This window comes from Callithrix jacchus, chromosome 2 (assembly GCF_049354715.1).
Source record: "Callithrix jacchus isolate 240 chromosome 2, calJac240_pri, whole genome shotgun sequence".
NCBI lineage: Eukaryota > Metazoa > Chordata > Mammalia > Primates > Cebidae > Callithrix > Callithrix jacchus.
Window position 1 is genome coordinate 130,257,430 of NC_133503.1, and position 12,074 is coordinate 130,269,503.

Here is a 12,074-nt window from a genome sequence, read left to right on the forward strand (position 1 = left end):
CTCCAGCAACCTTGAACCAGCACCTCTGTTTCCTAGTTAATTTATATTCTGTCATTTTGCTGAGATAGCACCTATCTACCCTCCCACCTGTGCAGAATGGGACAGAAATGATGTATCCGAATCAATATAATGGAGGGTGATTCTTGACAGCCAAAGAGAAGGGGATGGTGAAGGCAGACTATAAAAAGACAAGTATCCTACAACTTTTTTCTATTCCACTGATTATTAAACTAGTATTTTCCTAGAATGTCAATTGTAAGCTTTTAAATTTACAAAATGCACAGTTAATCACTCTTGTAAAAAGATGTGTTAGCAGCTGGTCCTTTTATCTCTAACTTTATGGTCTATGAAATAAGAACTGAAACCAAGACTAAGAAAGGTGGTAAAATTTTATGAATGCTTTTTAATACTATTTCTGGATCCAGTTAGTATAAAGCACAGTTTTGTAGTCAAAACTATATCAAATAGCTATCATAAATACAATTTATTTGACAGAATTCTATCAATGAATTTTTAATATTCTTCAGCAACAATACCAAACAGCTCACCCTTGCACTCTAGTATTCTATCAATAGCAGGTAAGCTTCTCTAAGTACAATACTACCAAGTTTAATATAAGAAACGTTCATAATATGACCTCCTCCTTTTGCTAATTTTGGAGGAATCACTTACTCAGGTTTGGAGAGCATCTTCTCCAAGTTGAATTCTTTGAGGTATTTTATGATGGCAGCCAAAGAGCAAATCACAGGCTTCTCTAAGTTAATGATGCCAGAAATAATTTTAGAACCTAGCAAACAGAATATATTAACTTGTTATAAAGAAATTTTTAAATAAATAATAAAATTTAAAAATGTAAAAAATAGAATCATTAACTTGTTACCATTATTAAACACAAATTTTAAGTAAAACTTTATGGTTATCAAAATAGTAATTTAGACAATATCTCCTAAAACTGCCCTTTGGAAAAATGTAAATCACTATGTATACCCACGGCATGGAACAAAAGGGCATTTTTCTGATGGTGGAATGAAGATTTTTTTGGAGAACAGGGTATTTTTTCAAAATGTAAAATGCTCATTCCCTTTGTCTAGAAATACTCCAAACTGCATGTTGAGATGTGTGTACAAGGAGGTGACTTGAAAAATCTTTTGGAATATTAAAAAAACTAGAGACCACCTAAATAAACATTAATAAACTAAAATAAAGTTTAGTAAATCCTGGTTATTGTGCACCAACCAAATGGAATGACTTCCAGTTATCTGCACTGATATGGAAGGCCATCCATAACATGTTGCTAAGTTGGGGAAAAAAATTGTCTGATCATTCTCATGTCTCACCACAAACACTGCAACAGCTTTCCATCTGGTCTCACTGCTTCATCCTTGCACCCTACAGGGTATTCTAAACAGAGCAGCCAGAGGAATCTCTTTTTAAAATACATAACAGATCATTAGACTATTTTGCTCAAAAGTCATCCAACATCCCCCAACTCATTGAGAGTAGAAGCCAAAGTCCTTACAGTGACCCTGTGACAATCTGCCTGCCATCTCCTCTTTATTTCTGAGCTCACCTCCTAATGGTCTCCCTATCAGTTACTCTGTTCCAGCACACAGACTACTTGCTATTCCTCAAACATGCCAAGCACCCTCCCACCTTAAGATATTTTGTACTTACTGTTGTCTCTGCCTGAAATTTGTTCCTTCATATGTCTATGTGGCTTTTTCCCTTAACTCCTTCTATCTCTATTCAAATCATCATTCAAGTGTCATTTTCTCAGTGAGGTCTTCCTTTACCATCCTATTTAAAAGTTCAACCCATTCCCCTGCCTTATTTTTTTCATAGCACTAACACCTTCTAACACACTAGTTTATTTTATTGTCCATCTCTCATCATTAGAATGTAAACTCCAAAAAAGCAGGAATTTTTGTCTGTTTTATCCCCTATTGTACACCCAATGCCTGGCATATAGAAGGCATTCAAAAAAATTAGCTGAATAAATTCCAGTTATGTTAAACAAATACAGAGAACTATGCGTGTGTGTGTATGTGTGGATTTTTTCACAAGGATACATGCCAAACTGTTAGTGATAACCCCTCCGACATATAAGTGGCCAGAGGACAACTTTGAGGGCAGGCCCTCTCCTTTTCTCTTTATATACAACTATGTTGTTCGACTTTCTTGCAATAAGCATTAATCACTTTTAGAAGTTAAAAAAAAATTAAGTATTACAAGATGCCCTCTACAAATCAGTAATATAACATATGTTATTAATTTTATCTGTAGGTGTTTATAAAACCAGGTATAAATGAAGGAATAACAACACCTTTCCATTCCACTGAGAATTTGATTTTCTTTTCACTTTCTAGCTTTGTTTCCCTGAAAACGTGATAAAGGTGGTCTAACAATGTGTTATAAGGTAGTGTTGCCTATCGGGAAAATGACCAAATATCAGTAAATTATATCTGGACTGAGAAGAATGATAAATACCTGACTCCAGAGTTCTGGCCTTCCCTTAGTGCACTGACATTTGTAACCTGACATGTCTTTTGTAGAGACTGCAGCAAGAAATACAGGCTCCTCAAGGGCCTGGAGCTTCTTAGTCAAGTTGGCTCTTACACTCACTTTATGAGAGTCTCCTTCCTTGACACACTGTCCTGGGCACTGTCGCAAAGACTGCCATGAGGACTATCCCACTAAGAGAAACACATGCTCTGCTTGCAAGGTGTGTTTTCTGGCCCAGATCCTTTAACTAAATCTGATACCACGAATGGGTCATGGTAGTGTTGGGATTTAGTCAGGTCTTTAGTTGAAAATAAGAAGACCTCTTGGTAATATGGAATACTGGTGTTAGAAGTGGGATACACTTGGCTAGGTGTGGTGGATCATGCCTGCAATCCCAGCACTTTGGAAGGCTGGGGTAGGAGGATCATTTGAGCCCAGGAATTCAAGACCAGCCTAGGCAACATGGCTAAACTCCATCTCTACAAAAAAATACAAAAATTAGCTCGGTGTGGTGGTACATGCCTGTAGTCCCACTCCCGCTACTTGGGAGTCTGAGGTGGCGGGATTGCTTGAGTCTGAGAGACAGAGGTTGCAGTGGGCTGAGATTGCACCACTGCACTCCAGCCTGGGTGACAAAGTGAGACCTTATCTTAAAAAATGAAAAGAAATGGGATATACTCGCAGACACTTGATTCGATTTGACCAAGGCGCCATGAAATTAAAACAGACATGCTAACAAGACACTGATGCCTAGAAACATGGAAATGCTAACCAGACACCGATGCTTAAATGGAGCAGTGACAGAGAGCTGATCATGAACGCTCTCTAGCATGTGACAGGGATACATTTCCTCCATATGGGTTATGATGAAGATTAGAGTGAAGTCAAGCTTACTGAAAGAGGGAAAATGTCTATTTACCTCACCATCCACCAAATGGACCCTAACAAAAGCTGAACTGGCAGGAATGTGAGGTACAAATGAAAGCAAGCATTAATGAATGCCTGACTGTGGACATGTGAATTAGGCAAATAATGATTACCTAACATATTTTGACCCTGTCACTAACATTCTGGTGTTTTAATTTTGGCAACCAACCTTTCCAAATGCTAGGCTTCATCAGAATATTTATCATCCAAACAGTCTATAAAGTAGAAAGATACTAATGAGTCACCTTTAAAGATAAGCAAAAAGGAAAGATGGTGAAAAACTCCTTCCACTCTAATGAATATAACAAAACCATCAGGTTACTAGCTGGTCATAATTTTAAAAAGAAGCTGCAATGGTTCTTTTTGTATTTTAAGACACAGGGTCTCACTTTGTTGCCCAGGATGGACTGCAATGGCATGATAATAGCTCACTGCAGCCTCCAACTCCTGGGCCCAGGTGATCCTCCCCTGCCTCAGCCTACCCAGTAGCTGGGACTGCAGTGTAATGGTGTTTCTGATGAGCACAACAGTGAGCTCTTCTTCTCCCACATATTTATGGTAACTACCTAGTCATCATTAAATTGAGAATCATACTCATACCTTTATCCAAATTTCAAATCAGTTCAATGTGAGGATATACAGGAAAAATATTTACCTTTGAAGTCAACTGTATCTTTTGCATAAAACTCTGTAACTGCCTGGAAAGCATGGCTGTATTCAAAATAAGTGTCATCCATCCTTTCAACTCGAATTCTGTCATCTCGCACACTGAAAGAAAAAAGGAAAATTTCAGAGATCATTTATCATCATGAAATACTGATATTTAGGTCTTGGACAGAAAAAGAAAACAAAAAAGATAAAGATTTATTCCTCATTCTTTCCCAAGCTGAAGAGAGAGAAAAGGTTTCTCTGCCAAAAAGCTCCATTTCATGAACTATTAAAATGATTACTTTTTATTAACTGCTATTCTATATCATCTAACACACTGTGAGTACTTTATATCTATCATTATTTAAAAAGAAAAACTCTTTAAAATTAGGGTTTATTATGTTAAAAATATGAAGGGAGAAAAAGTGAAAAGCATCATTTTGATTTGATTATGTTATTTGTTTAAATACTCTGGCAACAGAATGCAGCACTGAATAATTCTTTCTTTGAGAGATTTTCTGCTAAATCTGTTTCTATCACAGCTTCCAATCAAATATAACAAATTAGGTCAACTCTCACTCTTTAAAGTGATCCTACAGTCCTTCTAAAAATTTGCCTAAGTACATAAACAAAATCCTATCATGCATGCTGGTAGTGCATTTTCTTTTTCTTTTTCTATTTTTCTTGACTCCCTATTCCTTCCTCCTTCTCTTCTTACCTTATCACCTCACTCCCACGACTGCTATCTCTCATGTTAACAGCCTAGAATGAATCTTTCCATATTTTTTCATGTTCATATTTTGGCCATACACAAGCATATATAATATATGTTCATTATATATTATCATGTGACATTATAAAAACAAGATGATTTTATAAACATTTTTCTGTATCTTGTCCTCTTCACTTAATAACTCTTCAAAGTCCTCCCACAAAAGTGACCTAGTTGTAACTCATTCTTAACGGATGAAAAATATTTCATAGTATATAGATGCCACAATTTCTCCAACTATTTGTCTGTTGTTTGATACTCACTTGGTGTTCATGTTTTGTCACATATTGCTTTAAAACTTTTTTATTTAAAAATATATAACTTTAGTTACAGTTGTAGCTGCACATAGCCCTCCCTAATCACATTCCTCTATGATTTCCAGAAGAAAACGCTGGCTGGGCATGGCGGGTCAACACCTGTAATCCCAGTACTTTAAGAGGCTGAGGCAGGAGGACTACTTGAGCCCAGAAGCTTAAGAATAGCCTGGACAACATGGCTTTCTCTAGAAAAAATACAAAAATTAGCCAGGCGTGGTAGCAAATGCCTGTAGTCCCAGCTACTTGGAAGGCTGAGGTGGGAGGATCACTTAAGCCTGTGGGGGTCCAGGCTGCAGTGAGCTGTGATCACACCACTGCATTTTAGCCTGGGCAAGAGTGAAACCCTGTCTCAAATTTAAAAAAAAAGGAAGTAAACACTATCTAGAATGTGATATATATTACCATATATGTTTTCATTTTTTATAAAAATCTATATCATTTCATGCTTTTTATTTTGTATGAGTGGTACTTTAATATAACCATACAAATTGACTCTATATTCAATGTTATACTATTTCTAAGATTTATATGTGAGGATATATGTGTTTTTTAAATTTTAACCACAGTTAAGTATTCTATTATTTCTTATATTTTCTAATAAACTTAAGATCTGCTTTCTGAATTTAATTACCAGGATTTATCTTTGTGGACAGTGTGACGTTATAAATACAATTTCATTTTCCATATAATTAATGATCGAAGCAGCATTTAAAGAGCATTTTTTGTCCCTGCTGATTTATAACGTTACTTCTACTGCATATTGTATTTATATATATATTTTTGGCTTCTCCATACTGTTCCACTGATCTTTTTGTCTATCTTTATATCAGGACCACTGTCTCTTAATTTCCGGGGCTTGGCATCTATATCTAAGGTAGCAAGGCCCCTACTCTGCTCTTCAAGATTGTCTTGGCTACTTCTGGCCCTTTGATTTTCTTTGTAAATTTTAGGTTCACTTATCTTCTGTCTTCACAAGAAACTTACTAGGATTTTTTAAAGACACAGTTTCACTCTGTTGCCCAGGCTGCAGTGCAGTGGTAGTGGTTTGATCAGGGCTCACTGCAGTATCATCAACAGCTCAGGCTAACGCAATCCTCCCCCATCAGCTCCAAGCAGCTAGGACTACAGGTATACATTACCACGCCCAGCTGATTTTTGTGTGCTTTTAGTAGATACAAGGTTTTGCCATGTTGCCCAGGCTAGTTTCAAACTCCTGGACTCAAGTGTTCTGCCCACTTCAGCCTCCCAAACTGCTGGAATTATAGGCATGAGCCATTATACCTGGCCCTTATTAGTATTTTGATTTGATATGTAATGAATTAATTTGGAGAGAAATAACATCTGAAATAGATATCACATTATCAAAGCTGGTATATTCCTCTATTCATGTCTTTTATATCCAACAGCAATGTTCTATAATTTTCTTCATGAAGGTTTTACACTTTGGTTGCGCTCACTCTTAGATATGTACACATACCTCTCTCTTGTCTTCATCTGAAACAGAAACAGATGTTAGGTGGGGCCCAGCATCAGGGGACTCTACTGCACGTTAAAGCTAAAGAACCACTGACCTATACAAAGAAAAGATTGGTGCTATAATGCAAACTAGTAGATGATAGAAAAGAGTATTTACAAAGTATTCCCAAAGCAAAGAGTATTTACTTTTGAAGCTTATCTTACGTATAGTGACGTAGGTATACCTAATGATCTAAGAACATAAAAAGTTGTCTGTAAAGTAAAGCTATACTATCAACAACTGCGTTAAGATAATTTAGAAAGTTTCCCAGTAGTTTTTCTTTGGCTCCCTAGGCAGAACACTTTCTTGGTCTCTACATAAAACTGAAGAGACCATCCCCAGCACCAAAATAAAGCAAGCTTTTTTTCTATGCTTATGATTTTCCTTCCTGAACAAGAAGATTATGCAAGTCGATCTAAAAGTTCAATTACAATGTCTTGTAATAAACAAACAAATAGTGAAATTTTATTATCTCTTTTGCTTAATAACTAGGTTAAAATTCAGAAAGAAAGATTTGTGACAGAAAATCTATATATTTGTTTTTACTTCAGAAAAAAAGTTAACAAGTTCTCATGGCATATGCCACACATCAATCATGTTCCCACTCTTACTTACAATCTAAGACAATGTGGTAGACATATGTAAAAGATACAGAAAATACAGAAACACAAATGGCTATACCCCATCACACAAGAAGCACATTCCCTCCCTCAATATTATGAAAAGTAGAAATAAATGTATCATTTCATCAATGTAACATGTATTTGTAATTTTTTGCTATTTCCTTAATATAATATTTTATTGAAATAATTGTTGCTTTTTGTTAGATTCAAGCATAGTTTTTCAGTCTCCCTAAATCCCTCCATAAATACAGAGAATTTAATAACCAAACTAAAACCCACAGATAAAATGTACTACACTATAATTGCATTTCAAGATATTCTTTAGAACCCCAAAATGCAAGCAGGTGGGATGAACAGATGATAAGACACACGTGTTATCAGCATCCATGTGAGACGAAGCAGACAGAAGCAACAGAACTCTAACAATAAGAAAACAGGAACAATACGAAATAGCAATCAGGTACTCCCCGGAAAGTATGGTAAGATATATTGAGGAGCTGAAATTGGGAGTGCAGGTTGTACACTATATATTAGGGACTACAAGGAGTCCTCAGTAAGGCCTGAAGGGGCTTGAGAACTCTCAGCCCTATGAACTCACAAAACGAATGATGCAAAGCACTTTTTTAGGACAAATCTTACACTGAGGAAAAACTCCTATGACCAGAATCTAAAATGAGGAGAAAGGGGATATCAGGGTAATTGTTAAAAAGACAAAAGTACTACAGAACAGAGCCAGGAGAAAATGAGCTGTCACATTTTCAAGCACTTGACAATATGAAGCAAAATGAATGAATCTAAAAAACATCATATTTTGTGAAAGAAATCAAACCAAAAAATCTTACTAAATCTTAATATATACTGCAAGATACTCTGTATATGAAATTCTGTAAAAGGTAAAATATACTGTTGGAAAACTAATAATTGCCTAGGGCCAGATGTGAAGGAAAGGGACCAACTGCAAAAGCACATGAGAAAGTTTTAGTGTAAAAGTAGTGTTCCTAGCAAAGACCTGGAACCAACCCAAATGCCCATTGATGATAGACTGGATTGGGAAAATGTGGCACATATACACCATGGAATATTATGCAGCAATCAAAAATGATGAGTTCGTGTCCTTTGTAGGGACATGGATGAATATGGAGAACATCTTCTCAGCAAACTGACACAAGAACAGAAAATGAAATGCCACATATACTCACTCATAGGTGGGTGATGAAACATGAGAACACATGGACACAGGGAAGGGAGTACTACACATTGGGGTCTACTGGGGGGAACAGGGGAGGGACAGCGGGCGGGGGGAGCTGGGGAGGGATAGCCTGGGGAGAAATGCCAAATTTGGGTGAAGGGGAGGAAGGTAGCAAAACACACTGCCATGTATGTACCTATGCAACTGTCTTGCATGTTCTGCACATGTACCCCAAAACCTAAAATGCAATTAAAATTTAAAAAAAGTAGTGTTCCACATCTTGACTGTGGTGATGGTTACAAAACTGTGTAAAACTACCACAATTCAAACTGTACACTTAAAAATGAATGAACTGTTTATAAATAATACTTTGAGTTCTTTAAAAAGACACTACCAGGAAAGTTATTTTGAACCCATGCCTCTATTAAATGTTTGGGGAAATGAGTTAACATAAAAACGAGTAACAGAAAAGGACGAAGGTTGAATCTTGTCCAAAGTTATGATAAGAAAAAAGAGAAAAGGACAATAAAATATCTACAGACAATAGAATCATGTTAGAAATCTCCATAAAACAGAAAAACCCTAACTTAAAATCTCAAGACAAGTTAAAAAAAAGTATTAAGAAAGCAAACTGGATTTAGAAAAACTTAGAAATGAACAGACAGAACTCAGGAATTAGAGACAGAAGAAAAACTTCTCAGAATGAAGGATAGACTAGAAGGCACACAACTGAATAAATACTACAGATAATAAAGATAAGAAGCAGGAAATGAAAGGTGGAAATTTTTTCAAAGTCAAAAAGAAATGAAAGAGGAGATTTGAAAGACTAGAAGAAAGTAACAAATACAACAGGTTGGCGAGGAAGATCTAAAACATGTATAAAACATATTCCCAAGTTACAAAGTTGGCAAAGTGGGCAAAGCAAAGAAATAGAAAAATCACTTTATACTATATATTTAAAAAACACATCACATACCTGGGGAAATGAATCCATAATGACCCCCCAATAAATAATCTAGTAAAATTATTTCCAGCCAAAATGATAAGACATTTGTAAAAGAAAGAAAATCAGAGTTGCCAAACTTTAACAGCAATGTTTTATACTAGAGACAATGAGGTAACATATTTAAGATACTCAAAGAAACAAACTGTAAGCCAAGAATTTTATGCTTAGCCAATCTGCCTTCCATGTATAAAGCCACAGACTGCTGTAATAAAATATAGTCACCAGACCAGAAGCAACATCACCACTTGGGAACTTGTTAGAAACACAGATTCTCAGGCCCCAACCCACATGTACTGAACCAGAGAACCTACTGGGGAGGCCCCATACTTGGGGCTTTAACAAGCCTGCCAGGTAATTCTGATACACACTAAGGTGTAAGAACAACTATACTACAGAATAAATTTCAGACAACCAAAATGACTAGAAAGACATGGATATAAGAATTGGTGGTGAGCATGTAATACATATTTGCTTGAAGAACTAAGACTCAACAGAGGCTGTAAGAAAGAAGGCATACTGGCCAGACATGCTGTCTCACACCTGTAATCCCAGCACTTTGGGAGGCCAAGGCAGGCAGATCAACTGAGGTCAGGAGTTCGAGAACAGTCTGACCAATATGGTGAAAGCCCATCTCTACTAAAAATAAAAAATTAGCCAGACGTGGTGGCGAGTGCCTGTAGTTCCAGTTACACAGGAGGCTGAGGCAGGAGAATCGCTTGAATCTGGGAGATGGAGGTTGCAGTGGGCTGAGAATATACCACTACACTCCAGCTTGGCAACAGAGCGAGACACCATCTCAAAAGAAAAAAAGAAGGTGTAGTACCTAACAGCTATATGCTCTGATGATATATTAAAACTATGAAACAAATGGGGAAGAAATGGAAGACCAAATGCAACAAAATTTAATAATATGTAATTCTAATAATATAGATTATGGCTTTCAATAATGTGGGATAAAGCAAATTAAATACCTGGTATTTGAATAATAAAATCAGAGTACTTACGTAAGAACCAGGATTGTTGACATGGTGGGGAAAAGAAGATACAGATGTAAGACTGAAAAGTTAAATAAAAACTCTTTAGCCCTGAATATGAATCAGAAGTATTTTTAATGACTTCTTAATATAGCTTGACCTATCCAATAAATAGCCTCCCTAGTTGCACAGGCCGTGGTTTTAGAAATACCATTTCCAACTAAAAGAAACTAGGGATTACTGGAGAAATGACTAATTTCAGGTCTGGAACTGAAAATGTTTAAGATCCACCTAGACTATTTTGTTACACCAAAAAGCAGAAATGCTACTAGGATCATAGCAAAATAAAACAGAAGTCAACTGGAGAGACTCTTGCTGCCCAATCATGGGCCGTTTTGAGCACTGGGAAGAACAGTAACTGCAATGAACCAAAACACATTAGATATGTTTAAACTTGTGAGTTCTTAATGACACTTTAAAAAGCAAGACTTGTCAATCACTACTGAGTATCAATAGCTACTCAATTCACAAAAAGAGAGATAATTACATGCCTCCTAATGAAAAAATAGAATCTATGAAGTTTCCTTCCTCTTCCATGAAAAAAAAAAATACTGAATTTTATTAAGCCTCTCAATTTGACTACCAATTTACAGAAAATACAGAGGAACATTTTAAACTCTATGGAGATGTAATCAGCAAAATCCAGACTTTGGAAAACGCCACAAGAAAAACAACTGAATTTTGACAAGATTAGAGAAGAGTAAAAAGGAATGAAAAAAGTCTCCAAGAAATAGGAGACTATATGAAAAGACTTAATTTACATTTGATACATGTACCTGAATGTCATGAAGAGAATGAATCCAAGCTGGAAAATATTCTTCAGGATATTATTCAGGAAAACCTTCCTAACCTAGTAAGGTAGGACAATACTCAACTTCAGGTAATACAGAGAACACCACAAAGATATTCCTCAAGTAGAGCAACCCCAAGACACATAATCATTAGATTCACCAGGGTTGAAATAAAGGAGAAAATTCTAAGGGCAGCTAGAGAGAAAGGTCAGGTTACCCATAAAGGGAAGCCTATCAGACTCACAGCACATCTCTCAGCTGAAACCCCACAAGAGAAGAGAGTGGGGGTCAATATTCAATATCCTCAAATAAAAGAATTTTCAACCCAGAATCTCATACCCAGCCAAATTAAGCTTCATAAATGAAGGAAAAATAAAACTTTTCGTGAACAAGCAAGCACTGAGATTTCATCACCACCAGGCCTGCTTTACAAGAGCTTCTGAAAGAAGCACTATACACAGAAAGGAACAACCAGTATAAGTCATCCCAAAAACTTACCAAAAGGTAAAGAGTATCTCCATAATGAAGAATCCATATCAACTAATGGGCAAAATAGCCAGCTAGCATTAAATGACAATATTAAACTCACAAATATTAATATTAATCCTAAATGTAAATGGCTTAAATGCCCCAATCAAAGACACAGACAGGCAAATTGAATAAAAAGTCAAAACCCATCGGTTCACTGTATCCAGATCCATCTCATAAGCAAGGACACACAAAGACTTAAAACAAAGAATTGGTGGAGA

At 36.3% G+C, this 12,074-nt stretch overlaps 1 protein-coding gene across 7 annotated transcripts in view; it reads right to left on the reverse strand.

The window, feature by feature from the left end:
• MSH3 (mutS homolog 3) overlaps window positions 1-12,074 on the reverse strand; it is a 244,522-nt gene that overhangs the window by 159,826 nt on the left and 72,622 nt on the right. For all 7 annotated transcript variants that reach the window (XM_054252616.2, XM_078365272.1, XM_054252613.2 and 4 more), the window contains 2 exons: window positions 4,085-4,197; window positions 673-787 (listed from right to left, as the gene is read on the reverse strand). In XM_054252616.2, the coding sequence (XP_054108591.2) occupies window positions 673-787; window positions 4,085-4,197 (228 nt within the window). The remainder of the gene's footprint in view (window positions 1-672; window positions 788-4,084; window positions 4,198-12,074) is intronic.